General features: G+C 27.4%; 1 protein-coding gene across 1 annotated transcript in view; it reads left to right on the top strand.

Annotated features, from left to right (window-relative positions):
* Nucleotides 1–6031: 6031 nt before the first annotated feature.
* The window catches only part of Gat (sodium- and chloride-dependent GABA transporter), an 82357-nt gene continuing 63830 nt past the window's right edge, over nt 6032–24558 (top strand). The window contains exon 1 of the mRNA XM_087155399.1: nt 6032–6383. Within this exon, the coding sequence (XP_087011525.1) occupies nt 6140–6383 (244 nt within the window). The 5' untranslated portion in view covers nt 6032–6139. The remainder of the gene's footprint in view (nt 6384–24558) is intronic.

Below are 24558 nucleotides of genomic sequence, written 5' to 3'. Positions count from 1 at the left end.
ATAAAATATATCTTATGAGCTTTAGAAAAATAAGACATAAGCAGAGTAAGTTTAATGCCTAAATTATATATACTTTTTTATTTAAATTTTTTAGCAAGTGGAGCAAGTGAAAGAAAGGGAAAGAAACAAAAAATTCCCCTTAAATTGCTCTTTGAATGCTAATTGGAAAAAAAAAAGATTTTTTAAAAGTTGAAAAAGTTCTTTTTTTTGGACTCAGTATAATAAAAGCAACTGATAAAAAGAAAACATTTAGAAAGTTTCTAACAGTTAGAAGGAGCGTTTAAATAAATTGCAAATACTACTGTAAAGATCTTGATGCTAATTAAATTTCACAATAGAAAACTTGTTAATACAATTTAAAAAGCAAAAACATTAATTTTCTATCTGCTGTCATGAATTTCAATAATACCAAAATAAAGACATCTTTCTATTCATAACTAGTGTCTTGAAAACATCAGGATGAGAGCAATGTGCTTTTCAGAAACAATCGGTACAGTTAAATGACCATGATAGGAATAAAGACCTAATTTTCGACAATTTTTTCGCCGAGTGTAGGACTATTCAGACTATTTAAGTTTTGACCACTTACGGTGGAAATTTAAATTTTTTTTAAAGAGAATGACACAGCCAATGAAGTGAATGCTGAATTAATTTCTAATTTCTTTAATTAATGACTTATAAATGATTTATTTTTTTAAGATTCGTGTTTCACAATTCAAAGCAGCTTCCTAACTGTCGTAAGATATGGTGATATGTAATACATCTTTGGTTCTACAATAAGATGCGTTTTTGCTTATTCATTATAGTATCTTACGTAATATTTTTTAAGAAATTGCAAACATGTATCTAACATGAAGCAGTGTTATGAATTAGGGTTTTAGAAAAAAAAAATAGGTATTACTAACTGATTCAGACAAAAAAAAAAGAAGTGAAATTTATAATCAGCAGCATTTCTGAACTCTTCTGTATTTTAACGAAGCAACTTCATTATATTTAAATTCAATGAAAATATTTAACGTTGTTTTCTTTAAGAAAATGTAAACCAAACTGAAGAAATACATGTTACAATGGAAAAATCGTGTTTTTCGTTAACGAATTTCGCTCCACCATATTTATAGTAAAGAGGATGTTATACGGAAAAGAAGACCTAAGTAAAGCTCTTTTGAAGAACAATATAACCGAGTTTTAGTGATTAAAAAGTGTTTTGATTAGCATTTTTAAGATGCATTGAAATTTGGTGGTTAATGTAATAACATTAAGAAGGCTAGAAATGCTGGTTGTAATTCACCCCTGAGACTCTTGAAGCTTATTTTAAAGAGCCACATATTTCTTTGAATAAGATTAGGTCAAAAACTAAATTTAATTATTACGACATCTTATAAGTAGCAATAACAGCGAACTCTTGTAAATTTTCAATGAAAAAGAAAAGTAGATGGAGGATGTCAAACAATTGCGTGTCATTTAGAGGAAAGTTGAAGTTCAACGCTACAAATGGTTTGGCATAAAATTGATTATTTTAAATGAAATGCAAGGGTGGCGCCAGACTTAGCTCGACAGGGGATGCAGCCTTTCTCAGTAGGAGGTCTCGAGGATAAATAGATAATTTAATGTCATAAACTATTATTTTATACTAAAAACTCTTTGAAAAGTGATCAAGTTGTAGTTGTCGATTCCAGAAAAATGTTGTTCCGCGATTTAGATAAATTGTTAACAAAAGCAATTATCAAAATAATAAAAAAAAATTAAAAATTTTTTGAAGCTTGAAATTTAGAGTTCCTAACTGTTTGCGGCAAATCCTTTCAATTTTTTAAAGTATCACTGTTTTAATTTGACGTTTTAAATTGACGAGTTTTTTTAAAAAATATTTAAAGAATCGAAAAAGACGAAATTAAATTACCTGCAATAATAAATCGTGTATCTAAATTGTACGAAACTAATTGTATATGTTCTAGACATTTTCAGGAAAAAATCACCGTCTTTAATATTTTGCCATTTTTAATTTTATTTCAATTGAACCATGATAATACATTTCTTTTAGTTTTAAAGGTTATAAATCACAAATATTAGTCGTTAGTTGTCTAATGAAAAAAAAGGGAGGACAAAATTTTGCAGTCTACTTTTACAAAACCAAAGCGTGATAATTTTAAATGATTACTAGGCAGACATGTCATTTATTTTTTCACTTCATATAAAGCTTTTGTAAAAAGATTTAAAAAAAACTTTAGTGAAAGTTAAACCATTGTAAGAACTAAGATATTTATTTTACAACCGGTATTAACTTATACATTTGAAATGTTGCTTTTAATTCTAAACCCCGAAGTTAAGAAATTCTGAGCCGAACTCAATGTATAAGGGAATTCTGTGGTCATACGATACGGTAGGATAAATTCACCTTCATGGTCAGGACATTTTAAGTGGAACTAACTCACACTTGATTTACATCGAAAGTAAAATACCAAAATTTTCCACGCTTAGCCCGATGGCACTAGTACTTTCACCCATAATATGATTCATCTATTACCGCATCGTATGCCAGCATTATTGTCAGGACAAACTTAGAGAAGTATACAAATTTGAGCCAAAGTCTCTGCAATAAAAGTGAGTTCTAAATCACTTCTCATTTAAGTCAAACTGATCTAGGATATTTATTATTCAAATTATAAAAACTACAGAATTTTTTTTCTCGCAGTTTTATAAATTTCATCACAATGAAAGGAAAATTAAAAGAGATACCGAGCTGTTTTGTCATCTTACGGTGTAATTTGACAATTTTAGAGTAAGTTGTGTATGTGATAACAAAAACAGCAAATAATCAACAAATAAAACAACTCTAATTAAATTTATAGTAATGTGAAATATTTAACTTTGAGTTTTACGTTTTATAGTAGCATTCGACTCTTGAAAATTAAACGAATTAGTTTTACATTCAATCCAATCCGAACATGTTTACATGGTTACATGCCTCTAGCAAAATTAGAGTCCCACTTCTCCACACTGTTAGAATTTCCATTCTGAAATTATGGTAAAATAACCAGCAGCAGTCGGTTCATCCTATTAATATAAAGTTAATGGTTAGGAACATTTATTTACTTTTACGGTTTTGAAACCGTTTACGACTGGTAAATTTAAAAAACCATGTATGCAAAACTATACAATTTTGTAACCATTTACCACCAGTAACCATAAATAAACACTATATTTTTGTAAGAGTTTTGGTCGGTCCCTCAGCAGTTCCTGTTCCCGGGACAATTGTTTCTCTTTCTACTCTACCTCCTTCAGTACGACCTTGATTACTCCACATGATTATTACATAAATAATTTTACTAAATTGTCATATAAAATAAAAATGCCTGTAACTTTTTCACTAAAATTCTAGTATTTCTAAATTTTCTATAAAAAGTTACATGTGTTTCCGGTTTTATACCACTAGAGGGATAATACGTTTTATCTTCGCGGATTAATTCACTTACACATTATGTTTACGACGTTATATGCACGCAAAATAATCGAAGTTAATTGTAAAAGTCACAGAATTGTTTATGGCGTAGGATTAAACTATAACTAGTCCTCTAAATTTTCTCGAGGTTAAATAACTATAAAGAAAGGTGAGTATTCACACGGTTCTTTCCTGTCTGAAGTTAGTCAAAAATCTGCTAAATATATTTTTAGAAGTTCTAAAACATTCACTGTAAAAAAAAGGTTTCTCAAAATTGAGCAAAAATTGGTCAAATTAGCTCCGATGCAAATATAGTCGAATTTGAAAACTCCATATATTCAAAATTGAAACAACCTATACTCATTTTTGAGTAAAATGCATAGTCTCAAAAGTGATATGGAAAGAGAAATAAGGGAGAGAGATGTTCGTTGGCTGCCAACTGGACTCGAACTGAAGACCTCCAGGTTCTTCGGAGTAGAACGCGCTAATCACCATAATTGTACACCAAAGTCCAAGGAGAGTTAGGATGCTTTATAAAGTGATTGTCGCAATGTCTCAACATAATATTCTAATTTCAATGGTACAATGTGTTGTAATTTGAAATATATGGTCCTAATAGCTTAGTCAGAAGATCGGTAATTTTTTCGCTCATTTCTTTATATCTTAAAAACTTTTTAGCGAATAGAATGTATGGCATGATGTGTCATTGCGACGACTACTATATAAAGCTTCATAGTTCTGCCTTGGACTAAATTGTTTGGTCTTTTTTACCGATTTAGTCTATTTTTTATAATGATGTTCAATCGCTAAAATGATGAAAGAGTAATACTCAAAATATATTTTCTATTATTAGTGCGAGATAATAATTTTATATATTTTATGATTCAAAAAATTTCATTTAATTTGTATTACAAGCAAAAAAATCCTTCGAAAAATTTTTTCATTTCAGTCATTTTTTAATTTTTCATTAATTATTTTTAATTCTAGTTTCTTAAAATTAATTTCAGCTAGAAATAAAATTAAAATAAAGGATTATTTAAGCCACATATTCATGTCTGGCCATTAGAGCTTAAAGAGCTCTATTCATACCCCACAGAGAAAGAATAAGAAGTACTGAAATTTACTTTTGACTCAATAATCGTTTTACAGTTTTGCTTTTTTTTTCGAATTCTTAGAATTCGAATGGTCAGTATTGAGTCTTTTAAAATATTAACAAATTCCTATTGTGACAAATGGGCCGCAGGAAGGAGTCCATAAACCCGCTCTAAAATTTTATTTCGATTTGAAAAATGGCAAATAAATCATAAAATCATAATTTTTTTAAAGAATAAAGCTCTCGTTGTAAAAATTATAAAAACATTAGGTGAACATGATCTAAATATTTTTGCACGTTTAAAGACTACAAACATTGTGTTTTTTCAAATTTTTCTGTTGCTTATGATCTATCACAGGGGTTTCCAACTGGCGGCCCGGGAGCTGCATCCGGCCCGCGAAGCCATTTTTGTGGCCCGCGAACTTAAATATATTAGTTGTCATTTTTTTGCGGACAATTTTCGTAAAAAATCTATATGGGTTTAAAATACTTTTCTCGTTGATAAAAACCTAATTTCTTCGTTTCTGTGAAATTTAACATACCAGCGGTGCAAAGAAATTTATTTTTCAGGTTTTGCATCCAAGAAAATATTTGTTCAAATACAAAAATAATCGTGTGTGTTGCTCTTTTTTATTTCATTTTTTTCAATAATTTGTGAATATAATTTAGCATGTGCGTATCAGAAATTTTCTCGAAGAAATTCTCCGATTTAACTTTTAGAAACCACTCATTTTGTACGAAAATACTTAAACACACATTTGTAAATTTAAAATGTAAATATCTATTCTCTGGTGGTTGCAGCAGACAAACCTCAATTTTCTCATTGAATATTTTGTGTGCTACTATGTAAGTTTTAATACATATCTGTTGTAATATCTGTTGCACATTAATTGTTTAATACATAGGTGCTCGCTTAAAAGTTATTGTAGCCCGAATTTTTATTATTTATTTAATATTTTTAAAAATATTATTAATAACAATGAAATATTTTAAAAAATCTACTTCTTATTTTAATTTGCAATTCAATACTTTTGTTTTGTACAACTTGATAAAACTTTGACAGTAATATTTAATGTTCCTTCAAACATAAAAGAGTCCTACAAAAATTTTTGATAAAGTTGCGGCCGGCCATTTGATTTGCGTTTTTAATTGCGGCCCCCGGCCTCATGTACGTTGGAAACCCCTGATCTATCACTATGCTTTTGAAGATCATGTTCACGAGCATTTCTCATCATCAGTTAATTTTTTGCCTCAAGGTACCTTAAATAATAATTTTTTTATGCTTTAAAAAAGTTTTTTTTCTCTTTTTTCCTAAATTTTTTCGCATTGAACTACATTTTAGATATCCGTGTTCAAAGAACTAGAAGCGGAAAAGGTTCATGTTTGTAACAAAATGAATGAACGTAGTCTACTATAGGTATGTTTTCATTCATAAAATTGTGCATTGTGTAAGCATAATGGCATGATTAAAAAAAGAAACATTAATAGAAATGAAGAGGAGGAGGAGTTCCATGACGCAATGGAGGATGGTGATGGGAGGGAAGCAGTAATGTCTCACTGAAAGTTGATTGTCGGACCGTGCCGTACGTTCTTCCGCTTGGCTTTCCGGCATGGCCGACAAGAAGAAATTGGCTAGCTTAGAGTTGAACAGTTTTCCGGCAAACAGGGGATCACTAGCCGGTGGAGAGGGATCAGCAACAACAGCAATGGCAACTTCGAAAGCAACCGATGATGGCCTGCCCGAGCGGGGCAACTGGGTCGGAAAGCTGGACTTTATTATGTCATGCGTGGGTTACGCTATTGGACTCGGTAATGTTTGGAGATTCCCTTACCTTTGCTACAAAAACGGAGGCGGTATGTTTAAACTTTTGTTATTTTTTTAAATGAAAATGACCTAATTTTTTTTTTAAAAAATGTAATTTTTTTTAAAAGCATGATATTACAAGCTAAGTTTTAGTGTTCATTTTATAAAAAATTGAAATTTATTTTGCTCCAATAAAGTGTTATTATCAATTTGTTTATATAAAAACACTTTTTTAGTGGAATGCATAACTTCTCATTAGAGTGCTTTGCGTGAAAGTGTTGGAAATGTTTGTTAAATTTCATTAAACGCAGCCTAATTTGTATGTTTTAAACGTGAAATTAAGTCATTGTTATAATTCTATATTTATGAATATTCATATGGAAAACAGATATAATAAGAAAATAGATACTAAAAGCAGACGTGACAATGTTTGGAAGGTTTACTTTCATATTTAAAAGGATTAAAGATATTTTTGAAATGTAATAACTTTAATAGTTAATGAGCTAATTTATGTTTTAAAATAACAACGCTTTCACAATAGTCACAATTTTGTTCATAGTTTATACCAGGTTTCGAAAAATGAGATGCGTTTAAATGATATATGTAAGCGCATTTATGTGAGTAAGTGAGGTTCATAAACACATTTATGTATGTAAATGAGGTTTATAAACACATTTTTGTGTGTAAATGATATTTGTAAACAAAAACATGTACGTAAATGTTGTATGTAAAAACATTTATGCACGTACATGTTTGCAAACACAATTATGTACGCACATGGCTAATCTAAATGCATCATTTATGTATATAAATGAATCATATTAATTTTTTACACTTCATCTTATTAGACATTTTGTAACTCAATGATAATAACATCTTTTATTAATCAATTCCTTTTTGCCGTCAGTTGCCATGTATTTAATCTTCAGTGTTATTGTTTGCTTTTCGGTTGCAAAATTCTCTGCGTCTAGTGGCAAAATTATTTCGTATTTATTATTTAGGGCATATATACGAATATGAAAGCGTTTTATTCAATTTAAAAAATCAAAGAAAATACTTTTCATGTCTGCAAACTTTTTGTAATTATTTGAAGAATGTTATAATTTATTCAAACTTTAAGTTTAAGTAAGTTTCATCATTATATTTTTCAATCCAAACTAAAAATAAAAAGATATAAGTTGAACTTAATAAATTAATTTCTTCAATAATTTGAACAAACCTTAATTTAGAAATTGAAAAATTTCTTCCATCAATTTTCTTTAAATTAGTCACTATTCTTACTGTAAAAATTCAAATGAATGTAATATTTATGGAGCAAAAAAAAAAAAAAAAAAAAAAAAAAAAAAAAAAAAAAAATTGGGGATGGACGAAATATTTAATGAAAATTAAACGGAACTTTGATTAAATATATATTAATTGGGGCCATTCCCCCCTCCAAAATTTTGGAGACTTTAGCGTGGGAACCGGAAATACATGTATCATACGAATATTTCGTTTTAGAGATAATAAATAATTTAAATGGCTCTTTGATGTAACTTGAGCAAGAATAACATTCGAATGAGATTAAAAAATCATGACTAATTGGATTATATTATGCAATATCAAATCAGCAAAATCAGTCTTCTTATCATCTTCACAATATTCAGTTAGTTTCTTCTCTGAATGGCCTTGATCATTAAGGTTATGACCTTATCCCTTATCACAGATTACCTCAGCATTTTGAAAAATGCACTAAAAATATTTTTTTCCGGTTTAACTTTTAAGTTATTATTATTAATACATAGTATCATTTACAATTCGCACTTATTAATAAAAATGACTTATTCTGAACTGATAGTCATGAAAAATTTTAAAAATAGCATCAGCTTAAATATAGATTGATAGAAATTCTTTACCATTTGCAGGTTTCAAAGAATCATTTTCAACATTTTTATAGTTATTTTGCTATAGGACTATATTTAATATATACTTAAAACTCGAATAACAGAAGTTTCTCTTTTAAGTTATAAATATTTTTTATTTATTTTTGTATTTTGTTATGATTATTAAAGTTCATATCACACAATTTCTGATATCTTTATTATCTATGGAAATAAAGTGCTCTTTGGATTAAATTAAAAAGGGAAGACTGACATAGTTCAATCGAAAGTTAGAACGAAACACGCTTTCTAGTTAATTGATAACTGGTTAATATTTTTTCTTTTTCTAATCACTTAAGGAACGGGAAAGATTTGAGAAATTCACTTTGGGATGAAATTAGGTATATTAGTAGCTTACCTAAAGAGTTAATTGTGTTTAAGATTTTTCCCACTTCAAATATATAAACACACAACCCAATCAATTCCGAGAAAAACGCATTTGAAAATTTAAGCACAGTTTACATATCAGATGAGTTTCCCCTTAGATAACTGTGCAGTGGCCTAAGTATAAACATAGCTACTTGCCGCTTGGGGCTCGATTCGCGTTGTGGATTACTTTATTTTCGATAGTTATGATAACGATTTTATTTGTTAAATTCATTGTATACTCATATTATTAATTTGAATAATTTTAATTTTAATATTTGTTTTAAATTTGTTGCTTTTTAGATAGTACTTATTATATTAATCGCATGTATTTGTATGCATTCAAGAACCAACTATTAAATTTGATTCAAAATTCAAAAAAGTTCAAACGGATATGGTCAGAAACATATTAATGTCATAATACCGTCATCGAACTAAAAATAGTAAATAAAAGAAATATTGACTCTTTCAAAACTGCTTAGAATCTTATGTGGATAAAGAACTTATTTTTCTACTTATCAACTCTAAGGGTGGGCATACAAATCCTAAAATGCTCGATGAGATCGTTCAGGATGACAATATATTACTTATTTATAAAATTAAAGTTATTCCTTCCGAATGCACTCTATGGTACAACCTTGGCACGTTTATTTTATTTTCAAGTGAAAATGGAGGAAAAAAAGAAGTAAAGCGCTTACAAAATTCTGAATATTTAATCAATAAAATTCAAGAAATAATTTCTCATGATGATGCATTCAAGTACTATTAATATTTCATCAACAGTTGTCATCGCCAATTTTTAACAAAATGATAAGATAAGCTTAGTACACTTCAGCTTTCGGAAGATAGAGAAATCTTTCAAAATGTTAAAGAAGTATGTCTTTCAACGGAGCAACGAGGAAGACGTTGTTTATTAATTGTGAAAGGTGCTAAAATTTTTTTAGTTTTTTAAATTTTTTTTGTAATTATTTTCATCCTAACTATTGTTTGCAAAACAAAATATATAAATAAAATTTATTAACAAAAAATCTAACTTTAATCATTTATCATCAGCACTATTTATGTACAATTTTTTAACATAACTATTTTTTTGAAATATTGAATTATTACTGTAATTTAAATATGAAATTAAGACTAATGTATCAAAATACAATGAAAATACGTATATTTTGATTATTAATATTATGAAAACTGTAAACTGATTTAGGAAAATCATTGTTAAAAATGAAAAATAAAGTAATTCATAGCGTGAAGCGAATCCCGATCGTCAACATATAAAGTAAGTACGTTACTACACAGACTACTTTGACGTTAGGGAAGGAAAAGCTCTATTAATTTATAAACCGTTCTTAAGTTTTCAAATTCATTTTTTTTTTCTTTTTCGAAATAGGCTGGCCCGTGCTCTTTATAACTGTAACAGGTGAATACCTCCATAGTACAGTAAAACCTGTTTTTGTGCTATGGATAGGGACCGCATAAGAGAAATCGTACAAAAAAATATTCGAAAATTTTATAAAAACTTACATGTAATAAACAACTTTGTACGATATACTACCTAAATTTTTCTTTAATGCAGTGTATAGGGACCGCATAAAAAAAGTCGGACTTAGAAAATACATCAATGATTTATGAAATAGATGAGAGAATGCTTTCAATTAAATTAAATAATTAAATTAGACCTAAAGAAATTGTAAAAATATTTAATTCTTCATCGTACATATAAATGGAGAAGTTTTCAAATTATACATTAAATAGTTTATATACATGATACAATGTTTATATACATGATAGAATATACATGAAGTCAGTTATCAGTTTTTGTGATGACCGTCGATTGGTCAAGGAGACCACGTAATCAGAGTTCGTCCACAACATGTATATGTATATTGATATATTGATAGAAGACATTAAACTGGTGCTAACGCCTCTAAGGTTCATATATCGCATAAAAATAAATCGCAGAAAAATAAAATCGTACAAAACCAATCGCACAAGAACAAACTCGCATAAAAAAGGACCGCACAAAAACAGGCTTTACTGTACTATTATTTTCATCCCCAAGTGAATTTCCTAAGTTATATCCTCTACTTGGGAGAAAAAAGAGATATTGGTTGAATGTTTCCTCTACTTTCAGTTATTTTAACCTTTAAATATCTTTAAACTACGAAGATAATCAATCCAACTTGTCTAAAATTTTTGCCGAAAATTTTTTATTCTGTAGCATATTAAAAATTCTTTTAGTTCTGCAGAGAAACAACCAGGCCAAAAGTTCAAAAAAGCAGTAAGAGCTTCAAAAAAGCAGTAAGCAACTTGAAGCCAAAAATGTAATAGTGTCAAAACCCAGAAATTTTTAACCTATGAACTTTTAACATAGAAATTTTTAACATTTATAAGATGTTCATTGCTAAACCATTGCTTGAATAATAACAAGTATTAAGGTGATTTAAATTGGAAAAGATCATTTGGAAAAAAACTACCACAAACTGCTTGCCATCTTAACCTTCTGAAATACGCTTGTCCAACAGAATTGAGATAAAAAAGAAGAAAATAATAGAGTGCCAATCAAAATGATTGATGGTAAATGAGCAATTTGATAAAGTGAGGTAACAAAAGATCTTAAAATAAACCTATCAACAAGCAATTATTGTATTAAACTGCAATTCCATAGTTTCGAACGTAACAGTTACTAATTCAAAAATGGTTCAAAGAATTTAAAACTTTTCTTGCAGAAAGAGTTTATGGCGTTAGTAACACTTATTTTATTTTTCATATTTTCAAAAAATCACAGAAATTAAAAATTAACCTTGTAAGATGTGTATCTTTTTTATAGAATTTTACAAAATTAAAGTGACATTTTCTATTGAAAAAAAAAGATTACATGGGAGCAACTGTACGAAGTATTATTTAAAAAAAGTAGTATTCTCAAAAGTTTTCAAGATTATTACTATTAGTATTTGATTAGAGTATTTTTTCAGCGCTCTTTCTATATTAACAGATCTTGGTATAAATGGATAGTGATTTTTCGCTTTTTAATAATGATTTCAAAGTTATATCAGACAGATAATGAATACTAAAGCCCTTATCATCAAACTGGGAGACATTACCAACAGTGGACACTATTATCTCCAGTGAACGATATGATTTATGTGGGATCTAAAGATTTTTAAAGAGGTTCTAGTAAGCTCACAAACAATTGTAGATGATTGGATTTTCTTTCTTATTGCAATTGGCATTATTATTAAGAATTGGCATTCAAAACTTCAAAAACTCTCCTTTTTCATCATTATTTTAATGCTCAGATAAAACTACAAACACTTCCTTGAATTATTAGAGCAACGCAAATTATGAATAAAAAATGCAAATGGTTTTGGTCTTCATATTCAACGCAAATTTAACACCTTTAGCAAGTTGAACAGGTTGATTCTTAACAAGACTTCAATTCTTTTCAACTGGGGAAAACAAATTGGTTTTAACATTGTTAATGAACATGCGCTATCAGCTTTAGACAGGATAAGCACCAGTTGTGGCTAAATAATGTTACGCTAACGAACTTGACAAAAACTGAGGGTTTAACTATTTCTTGTGATGTATTAAGGCAAAAAAGTAATTAGTATTTTTTTTCCATTTATATATCTCAGACTAACCACTGATTTTTGGATGTCAATTGACGCAGTTTAATAAGCTGTATTCAGTGGTACGACAGCCCATTGAGGGCTAAGACTGCTCTGCCCATCCTAGTTTTCTTGACCTTGGGCTCTGGGGTGCAAGAGCAGATGTTCCATTTGGATGGTCAGCCGAACGTGGAATCTTCAGTGTTTAGCCAAACTTTTATTCGTTGTTTTCGAACTAACTTTGATCGAACTAACTATAATCAATTCGCATTAAAATGTTCCTTTTCAGTCGAAATTAGTCTCATTACCTTTGCAGTATGTTTTTTTTTTAAAAGAAAATGTTTTTAACGATAACTATTTCTTAAAATGTAAACATTATCATAAATAAATAAAATAAGTAGCTAAATTAAAGAATTATTGGTTACTTTAAAAGTGTAAAAAAAATTACTTCGAAACATTATTCACAGCGGCTACTATTTTTAATAATCATTGGTTCAAAATTGTTTATTACAGGCATATTTTTTTAATAATTTTTCATACACGTCTTTAAGATCTAGAAAATAATAATATTAATTATTACTGCACCTATTTACATGCAATCATAGTAGTTTTCAATTTATTACAGCATTTCTATATTTAGACTTCAAAATTAACCCGTAACTTCATGCAGCTTTTAACAAAATATTTTTTGCCTCCATCTCGATCACAAATCATTTATATGACTTTCATTTATTTCGTGGAATGCTTCTAAATTTAGGATCAAGGCCTTTTTGGTCGTTTAGAAATTTTATGTTAACTTCTCAAATTACCAGGCAAAAGACTTATTGTCCAATTTTAACTTACACTTTTACTCAATCATATTCCACCCTTCAGGGTTATATTTGAACAAGCGTGTAATTGTTGCGTTTACTCGTAAAAACGAATTTTTTCACTTTTTTTTCTTCGAAATTATCGCACTGACTTTTCCGACGAAAAATTAATGGTTCTTCTCATAGCAATGCTGTGACACCAAAGAATTATAAATAAAGATATATCAGTAACCACGAAACATTCATGAATCAGTCAGTGAAAAGATGATTCATAACAAGGGAGACTCGTGAACCAGTTACTTATGTGTTTGTTTACAATATTTTCTGTTTATTTACCAAATCACTACTGAGTCAAGGTTGCTGTCATATCAGAAAGAAGTGAACTGGTGTCGCTTTGTCTCTTTAAAGTTGGACGTCTTAGAAACCTACTTGTTAATTTTACTTTATAGAGTTTACATTTGCAAACTGTATTTAAATTGAGAAATAGGTAATAAAAATAAAGAAGAAAATGGTTGCTTCGAACAACCAGTTACTCCAATTTTTTTAATAAAAAGTTGTTGTTTTTTGAATATGGGTTGAACTAGTTAGTATTTACACTGAAAAACAATCATGGTTAACTTACTGAAACAATCAGCATTAAATAAAACGTGGGATCAGTAAGTTAACAGTATTAAATAGATTTTTTTTCTCGGAAATAAATCTCGTTAGTCTAACATTGCGAACAAATAGCAGAACAAATACTTCTGATTGCAAGGAAAAGGTATCTGCAGTGCCCCTTTCTAGTTGCTATAGTATCGTCGATTTTACTTTGGTAATCGAATTGCATATTTCATTAATAAATTAATTAAACTTATACTTTACGGAAAATTATATATATATATATATATATATATATATATATATATATATATATATATATATATATATATATATATATATATATATATATATATATATATATATATATATATATATATATATATAGCATTTTTAGCTATATTAATGGTAAATTAAAATATATAATATGATAATAATATAATATACATAATTTACTTACTCGTTTTGGCACGAATTTAACAAATACCTAGTGTGAACAAAGCAATTCAGTATCTTTTACGTGCTGTTTATAATTCTAAAAAAGGGAATCAAATTTTTCCCAGTGAGAAATGTTAATTTTAAGGTAAAAGAAATTAACATTGCATTAATTAATAATTTAAGTAATCAAAGAAAAATTGATTTGAAAATTATGAATTCTGAATGTAAAAAATTCAATAGATTTAGTCATTAAAAATTGTATCGTTTAAGAAATTTAAATACTGTATCTTTGAAATTGAAATTTTTTTTATATCATTATTAAATTAAATTCCAAATAATTGTTAAAAATTAGTTTTAGCTTGAATATTTACTGAAGTAAACGAGTTTCTTAAATGTGTGACAGAGTTATTTGAATAATGTATACAGTTTCAGAGTTTACGTAAGTAATAACGTTGAAGAACCAAAACTTTAGACTATTTTTCTAATTGTTGGACTTATATTTTTTAATTGGGCTTACATTAGACTGTTGGCTTACATTAAAAAGTTGGGCTTATATTAACTGTTGGGCTTATATTTTTTAATTTTGTCTACACAAAATCAAAATAAGATGAAAAATGAGATTCTAAATTAAGATTCATTAAAGAAAAAATGTATATTTATTCAGAGAGAGAAGTTTTTTTTAATCCGATATTGTAACTTAATTCATAGGTAATTTACCAATCAATGGTTTATTAAGACTTAAGTGAAAAACAACATGAATAAAATACAAATAAAGTACAGAAATGGACATACCCTAGTTTCGGTTCTTTGTAGTATTCTGTACTATTTCTGTACTTCATTTGTGTTGCTTTTTACGTTAGTCTACTTAGCACAAAGCATACCCTATCCTTTTGAATAGATTAATTAATTTGCATATTTAGAATCTGCTCTTTGAACTATCAAAATTAATTGCATTTTAGTTAGTTAAAATTTGATGATTGATCAAAAATGTTTAGAGTTTTGCCTGTTTATTTTTAAATGTTTTTAAGTTTTTTTTATTTTTATTTTTAGTACAGTGATATATAGCAAAGCACAATGCTTTAATTAGGGAAAAATGGGAGTTTAGACCAACTTTCTTGAACAGAATATTTTGCTATTGTTAACATTGTAAAATGTTTAAGATAAAATTGTTTGATAGTTTAGAATTTCCGTCATAAATTTTTACTGAATCATTATATATTATTTTTTACTGAAATTATAAAGTACCCCTTTTATTAACGTTTTTCAAAAGTGTACAGACTAGATAAAACCATCTTACTTGAATACGATTCCACCCCCTACGAAGGATGATTGGGCCGTGGGTATTAAAAAATTATCAAAACTTAAAGAGCAATAATTGAATTCCTAAAGAAATTTGCAGGCAATAATTGTGCTTAAAGAAATATCAAAAACGTATTTGCTGATAAATTGTAGAAAATCTGAGCTGATATCATAAAATAAATTTAGTTTGAATCACTAAGCTGAGCTATCTTCTCTTTTTTGTTTGTTTCTTTGCCTTTTTATTAATTAATCCTAATATTTTTTCTTAATATTTTTTCGTTTTTCTTTCTTTCATGTAATGCCTCTCCCCGATTTCTTCTTTAACAAGGATTTCTGTCAAAATCTTTAATTTGCTACAATGAATCTAATTAAGAACTTTTAATATCCATTTCGTAAAAAAAAAAGAATGAAAGTAAATATATCAAAACAGAAAGCGAAAGAACTAAAGTACTTTTAGTATAATAATTTAAGTGCACAATGAATCAAATTTTTTTTTTCTATATAAGATGATCAAAGGTGGCATAGAGAAGAAGAACGTGCTACAAAACAAATACATTTTTTGGAGGATAATTATATTGCAGGGGTGATCACAGGCTCCTTGATAGTCGAGCCATTTTCTAAAATTTAAAATTTTTCGTGAGCCGCAATTTAATTACGTATTTATAGGTATGCAAAAAAGGTATTAAATTTTTTTTTACAGAAAATGTAATTAATATCATTTTAATATCGACACAACGGGTTGACTCTTGAAGTGCTGTCAACTGTCCTGAAAGTCAACTGTCCGTTGCAATGAAAGTTTACAAATTCAAAATCGGTCTGGAGTCAGTCGAGTACAGATGATTACGCCACTGTTTATGTTCGTTCGTGCAGTTTTCGATTAGTCATATCATTCTTAACTTGGACGGAAATTAAATTTGTTACAACATTGCACTTAGTCTTTCATATTTGCTGTCAGTAATTTAAAAGACATTTTGAAACACATATGGAACGATAATATTTTTTAAAAATATAATAGCACTAAAATGAAAAGCGAACTCAGGTACATTTATCGAGAGCCACAAATAGTCCTTCAAAGAGCCGCAGGTTGGCCCATCCTGTCATATTGCATGTGATTTCATCATGAATTTACTTGCAAATGACTGATGAGCATAACGAACATATGATTCTTTTTGATATTATGCTAAAATCTGGTGCTCATCTTCAAAATGAATTTGAAGTCTTCAAAAAATAGGGTGGGTCAAACCTCTCATGTTTTCACTATACGTTTTTTTCAGCTTTGCGTTATCTAGTAATTAGATAGTTACCAACGTTATCTAGTAAAAGATTTTTATGTCTTATGTGTGTTTTCATATTTAGTTTGCATATTTAATGCTTTGCTTCGCTTATTTTATTATGATACCCCTTGGTTTGCGGTACCAGAAGTGCGTGCAATATTTTTAGAAATGTTTCTAATACACTACTGCTCACTAATTTCAATACACCTTGTGTTTTCCAGTTCTTCTACTCAACACACTGTGTAATATATTTTCATATGAATGTAGTTTTTTTCAGTTTAAGATTGATATTTCTTTACACAATGCAGCATGCGTAAAAAAATTTTGTCTGAAATACTTTATTAATCAAATATTACCTATATCTTAGAAGCGATCACCGCACCACAAAATTTTATTGGTTAGTATGTATGAAATTCCGGATTCATTGTTATTCTGATTGCATTGAAGCCTCTCTAATTGTTGATTTTTTTTTAAATCTATTATGCACTTGTTCGAATGAATTACTAGTGTTTGATACAAAAATTAATGAAAGTAATTTTACCATCAACAACTAAGTTGAGATTGCACTTGTTCGAATGAATTACTGGTGTTTGATACACAAATGAATGAAAGTAGTTTTACGATCAGCAACTAAGTTGAGATTGCACTTGTTCGATTGAATTACTAGTGTTTGATACAAAAATGAATGAAAGTAGTTTTACCATCAACAACTAAGTTAAGATTGCAGTGAAGTACCAAGTTTTGCATGCTTTAGATCTAATAAAAACGAAAAAAAACTTTAATTAATTAGGGGTAGCGTATATGATCTTTTAAGAGTTTTATTTCGGAGAGCAATGAAATGTTTCTGTGATACTAATGTAAACGTCAAAAAATGTTTGGATATCGTTGAAATATTTTTTGGACATTTCTGGAACTTTTTGAAGTGTGTATGTATTTAACAAATAGTATGAATATATTTTATCTGAAACGTAATTTTGATAGTATGAGTGCTATAAGAGAAAGAACCGTTTTCTGCTTTTTATAAATTTTTTATTTTTGTTTATTAAATTTCCCTAGAACTAAAATACGCTTTACTTTAAAATTGTCTATGTGGACTGATATAATTTTTTTCTGCACTTTTCAATTCTGAAAACGTTAAAGTGAATTTAAAAACAACAAATTTAATTAAGTTTATGATAAAAACTTATTTATCACATTTTTGTGATATTATTTTCATCTTTAAATTATTAGGCGTTAGAATCTATAATTCCGTGCTAGCTACATGGAGAAATAAATTCTGGTAAAATTACCGTACTGTATAGTAATGACATTTCTGGTAAAAAAGCATAATTATGATTCATGAAACCAAAATATACGGCATGTAAACTATTCATTTAGTAATTTTTCTGTTCATATGTTAACGGTTATCCGGAAATTCTGGTTTTCAAAATTAAAGTTATTTTCATACAATAGCAAATACAAAAGTGAAAAGTAAAGTTAGCCGAATAAATGCTTTTTTATGCCATGCTCTAAGGTATCATGATAAAATCACCAAATTTCATTGCACATTATAAAAAATTTTGTCGTTAATTTTACCAAAACCATTATCAGAGTACTTCGGTAAAGATATCGAGTTATTTTATGTTCTCATATAGCCAGAAACATGGTAAATTTCAACATATTCTGGTAGTTTTGACCATGTTTTTGTCCTCAGTGTGTTATAGATCCTAAAGACTAATGGGAAATTTCATTCAAAGTAAATTGAAATCTACAAATTTTGAAATTCAGCAATAGTGATAAATAAAAAATCTTTCTAAAACCTCAAATGTATGCTTTAATGTTATGCTACTTTATTTTAATAGCTATAAATTAAAACATTAATTTTTAGCTTAAAAATAGAATTGTTATTTTTTTTAAGAAAAAAGTTATTTTAAGGTTTTAATTTAATAATATTTTAATGCACATATCAGCACTTAATCTATTTAAGAAATTTTTAGTGAAATTATATTTCATTATAGTACAATTCAGTAAAAAAAATGGTTTTTGAAAAATATAAAGTGATCGAAAAAATTAAGCAAAAGTAAATATTTTATCTCAATTAAGAAAATTAAAAAATTTTTTTTTTGTTTTTTTTTATTTGTTGAAAGAAATTTGATGACACTTAACTTATTACTAGCAAAAAAATATCTGTCATCAACAATTTTTTAACAAACATTTTTAAAGAAATTTATGTCACAGTTGCAAGACGTAACTTTTTGGGCTACCGAAGGTTATAAGAAGTAATATTATGTATTTAATAGTTATAGGATTTTAATTAAAAAAATAAATACTCGAAATAACAGTCATAGATATATTGGGAAAGAAGGAACTAAAGCATTTTAAATATTTCTTCCTATTATTAAATTATTGAATATCTCCAGAAATTTATTTAACTAGTAGATAAAATTTTTTAAAAATTGCACAATAAACATTGTTAATAGTTGATATTGATTAAATTTTTTTATCCGACAACAAAGTAGTTTACGGATTATAGGAAGTAAAAATTGAATTTTCAGTAAACTTAAAAACAATTATTTAGTTTATTAGTTGATAAAAAAATTAAGTTAATGGAATTAACCCCTATATAAAAATCAATTTGTTAATGCATTTAAAAAATATTCATGTTGTTAATATTGAAATTGTTTTAAACTAAGTTTATAATTTAAATATTTAATAAAACTTTTAATAGTTTTTTTGAACCATATAGAATTTCAAATTGAATTGAATTTAACTACATTTTAAATGGAAATAAGCCTTAGAGACTTAATTTAGATTTTAGTTTTATAAATTTTAATAAATTAATTTCTATTAACAATGCCCTGAAATTTTTCATGTGTCCTTAAGAATCTAAATTATTATTGCTGATAAAGTTCTCAATGAAATTTACTAATAAGAGACGCTGCGTGAGGAAATTAGGTTGTAAATAAATGTGCTGCGTCATAACTAAAAATATTAATGTCATCTTTTGGAGTAATTAATCAAATAAAAAAAATAACTGTTTTCACTTGTCTTTAAAATTTGTCAATATGTAGGCATTAAATTCGAAGAATCAGTCGATAATCGAATTTTCATTGGACCGTATGAGTAAATTAAATTTTATTTGGCATTTCATTACTGAATAACTTTCTGATAATTCTGTTGCATTATAATTCCTAAAGTGTTTTTGATCCAAACACGCATTTCAGCCACAGTATTTATGTACGGTTAAAATGCAACTCTTATAACTTCATCGTGAAAACATAGCAACAGTAAAAAATCTCAAATAAATATGTACTACTTCATGTGGCAGTTACTGATTTAAGAGTAAAACTCAGTTTTTCATTCTCATAGATTTCTTTCAATAATAAAGTTAAACATTTTTTACAATAAATATACATAAAAATTGTTTTTATTTTAATTAAAAATATATTAGTGAATGTATTTCTTGTTTAATGAATATGTACATAGAATTATAAGGGTTATTTGTTCTTAGTTATAAATCACTTTCCCCTTTAAGACTTTATTTAATTACAGTTTCCGTTTTCTAAAAGATAATTTTCAATTTAAAATCATATAGCATTACGTCCATAACAAAGTAGTAACGTAACAACAGGTCCCGTAACAAATTATGAACTACTTATCTGAATAATTAAAACTCATATTCTTTAAAAGTTGTATATTTTCAAAAGAAATCGTAATCTTTTGAACACATTAAATGGCTTTTTTTTTAAAATTTTGATATAATTCATAGAAATGCGTAAACTAGAAGAAATGTGGTATATTACATTACATGAAAATGTGACATATGTATGAGTTGAGTCAGCAACAGTCAGTTTTTAACTATTTTTAAATTTTTAAATTCATGAAAGTTAAAAATAGTTAAAGCACGTGTAAATAACACCATCAGTTATTTTTACAAAAACTATTTAAAATGCTTTATAGTTTTTAACTAAGTTACATGCATTCAATGTCTATAAATGTTATATCCACATCAATGGAATTGCCTTCATGCATTTCAAATTTTACACATATATAGCGCATCATATATTTCAGCAAATATTAAGTATTTTCAAAAAATAAAAAGTTGTATATTTACCAGTAAGATCTTGAATTCATAAACCAGCATGCATTTAAATCTCAAGCAAGTGAAATATACCCAGAAAAAATACAAATCCTAGTTATGGAACATCAACCTATTATTCAACAGCACACAATAAATACTTCTATAGCTGAAAATTAAAATCTTACTAATTTTAATAATCGTTTGGTTTGATTATTTTTATTTATCACGATCGTTTTAAATACTATTCATGTGCAAACGATATATCAGCGTCATCAAATTATTTAGACAAGTGTTTTAAGCAGAAACTTTTGGTTAGGGTATTTTAGTACAGTTAGGGTTCGTTTCTAAACTGAATTTGAACTTTCCACTCATTCCAACTTAGAGTTAATTCAGTTACAGTTAATTTGTAGACTTCAATGCAGAACTGACGCACTGGTTTACGTTATTAGAGGTAATCTCCAACACATCCATTTTACTACACCAACGTTTCTGTTCTTGATGATGTAAAAGTGTTGGTTTCTCTTGAATAATTGTCATCCATATTTATTATTTATTGTAGAAATTTTTTAACTTAATTTTACTTTTTCAAAATGATATTGGAATGTTGTTTGATAACTTGCATTAGTTTATAAAGGAATTCATAGTTTTAAACATATTGCATGTGTTAAAACATCATGCAGTCAATTTTCTAATTTCAGGAAAATGCAATTGTATTTCAAATATCATTACTTTCGAATGTTCTTAGCATTCTCTTGCTTCAAATAATTATGTTAAAAATATCAAATTTTATTTATTTTATTTCAACTATTATTTAATTGAATGACATGATAGTTCAATCAATTTTATTGCTATTGTCAATATCACATTAGTTGCAGACTTTTGCGGATCGCTTAAATGCTTTAAAAAGTTTACTCAATATCCTTTCTTAAGTTGCATTTTATTTATAGTTTATTCTAAATTTTAATTATGCCGCAGAATCTGAAAAACAATGAAAATAATCAAAATCAATCAAAAACAAGTTTAATGTCATCATAGTTATTTACCTTTTTTTAAAATCACTCTTCAGTGTTTTATAGCATAGTTGCAGATATGAAGATAGTAATTAACTTTATTTTTCAGACTTCGTCTTCAGAAAGAATAAAAAAAATAAGGGAAAGTTCAAAAATAACAAAGGATAAAATCAGAAGAAGGTTTCAAATTTTAAAGCGATGCAAATCCGTTGAATTTCAAACTCAATTTATTAAGATCAAGTTCAATTTATAAAGATAATTTATAAAGATTAAACTAAATATTATTAATTATTACTGGTCTTTGGAATATCTATCTGAATGAGAATACTAATTTTATACTGAATATGTGGTTTGATTTCTGGCTTGTCTAGAGTATATAATCGAATATTTAATATATAAAATATAGTCGCATTTGAGAACATTATTTATATTCAATTTTGACTGTATTCAGTATTTAGTATGGTGATACGATCAAAACTACATATATTTATTTAAAAAAAAATGCATAATACTCATAAAACACATCATGTACCGTCATTCGGGGCTACTTTGTGCAGGATTTCGCAGTTTTTGAACTTTGACATGTAAAAAAACTATGTTAATTCAAACTTTAGTAAAATTTATCGATATTATATTCATAACTGGACTCAGACGAGTGAATTTGATCAATATTGGCATTATTTGTATGTAATATTTACGAATAATAAGTCAAAACATGCCTTGCACAAAGTAGCCCCCAAATGGGGCTACTTTGTGCAAGCGATAGGAATTCAGTTTAATAATCTTTTTTTTTAGAAAAATATTGACATAAAATTGTTAAAAAAGTTCATTGTTGTCATTTTTAAAGACAAAAACATCAAGATATGTAAAGATATTAGTTTGAAAATAATTTTCATCGTTAAAAAACCATTTTTTTTGAAGAATTTTTTCTTAGAAAGAATGTTTATTTCAAAACATTTGAGTTTAAACAAAAGGAAACAATATACATTTTTAAACATTGAAATGGATTAAATTTTAAAAATAATAATTATTACATATTCATTAACATTTATAATATTGTTAAATTTGAACATAACATCTTTGAATGAACATGACAGAACTTGCTCTTCAGTTTCTGTCAAAATCACCTGATGTCCTATAAAATATATTTTTATGTGTTAAATAGTTTGATTAATTCATTAGAAAAATCTCTGTAGAAGAAAAATAATAGTTTACCAGGAAGTTTCACTTGTTTCTTGTGAATTTTATTAGAGATAGTATTTCTGTGGATTTTGTACTTCCGAGAAGCTTCTGCAATCGACATACCACCAGCAATCGCTTGCAAACATTGTTGCAGCTTTTCTAAAGTGTAATCAAGGTAGTTTCTCGTTCCAGGTATTTTTTTATAATGTCTGACCATTTTTCTGTCGGAAAAAAAACGAATGAAACTTTGCACAAAGTAGCCCCAAAGTGCATTTTTTTTCCTTTTCCGTTTATTTGTTATTAATTTTCAATTTTTTTTAACGCTAACATGATATAATTGTTTATTAATATATAAAAAATTTTTTTTTGCCCTTACGACAATTGTTTTATCAACGTCTTTGCATTTCACAGCTAAAGTTTCCAAGCACACTTTTCGACATCTGACGCCCTCGGAAAGTTGTTGACATTGGATGAACGAAACACACTCTGAGATTGTTTTAAAATTCGAAAAAATGTTTGTAGTAATAGAAGAGACTTCTATCTTCAAATTCCACACATTTTTAACGTGAAATAAACATATTACTGAATAGCAGCACTTGAAAAATGCCAAATTCGAATTTGCACAAAGTAGCCCCCGTTGCACAAAGTAGCCCCGAATGACGGTACTCATTTTGAGTAATTTGTTATTTAAACGAGAGTGAGCTTAGTCTCAGAAATAAGTATAAGCTGTTTTGAGCTATACTCAATAATGGGTGCATGAGGTTTTCAAATTCGACTATATTTGTTTCGGAACTATTTTCACGAATTTTTAGCCAATTTTGAAAAACTTATTTTACAGTGAAGATTGGAGACTTTCTTCAGCTAATTAATTTTAATTGAATTAGAAAATATAGCGGTAGAATTTATAATGTTAATTTTTGTAACTAAATAAAATCTAAATTGAGTTTTTTTTTTTAAAGTTGCTTAATTGAGCTATGAGATTTTTTTTCTGCACTCTTCAATTAAGTTAAAATATTACAAAGTTTAAGTTCATAATATATTGTTTGAAACTTTTTTTAAAAATATTTTATTCACATTTCATTTTTTAAAACATTTTTAGAAGTTTAAATTGTTTACATTTATCTAATTTGTCTAATTTTTTTAATCAATCACATCATTTTCATTATATGACATAATTAAATTCATATAGTGGAAAAGTGTATCGTAATGCGCAAAACTGTGAGCAATTGTCAACAATTAGAAAATTCATAAAATTATTACTCCGCCCATACAAAACTTTGATCTTTATCAAATTATAATTGTAAATTAAGGATATAAATTAAAACGTGTCTTAATATTTTAGTTTCTTTAAGAATTGAATGCCACGTTTCTTTCTAAATGATTAAAAAATATTTGAACAATACTGGATTTAAAATTTTGTTTAATATTATAGTAGCAAAATTAGTCACTGTTTCTTCGTATTAATTTCTCACTTAATTTAAACGACCTAGTTTAATGAACTTGTAAAGATTGCAATTATTTGTCATTGTTATTACACGTCATAATTTTCCAGTTAAATTTCAAAAAGTTCAAGTACAGTAAAATGCAAAAACTCAGGACAATATGGAGAACGAAAACATATAGTACATTTTTTTAGACTGATTCATCATAGTAGATTCTT

This window comes from Parasteatoda tepidariorum, chromosome 11 (genome assembly GCF_982258835.1).
Source record: "Parasteatoda tepidariorum strain Cologne lab strain chromosome 11, Ptep-v5.0, whole genome shotgun sequence".
Taxonomy (NCBI): domain Eukaryota; kingdom Metazoa; phylum Arthropoda; class Arachnida; order Araneae; family Theridiidae; genus Parasteatoda; species Parasteatoda tepidariorum.
The sequence above is the reverse complement of the archived record's forward strand: the minus strand, read 5'-3'. Positions and strand labels throughout refer to the sequence as shown.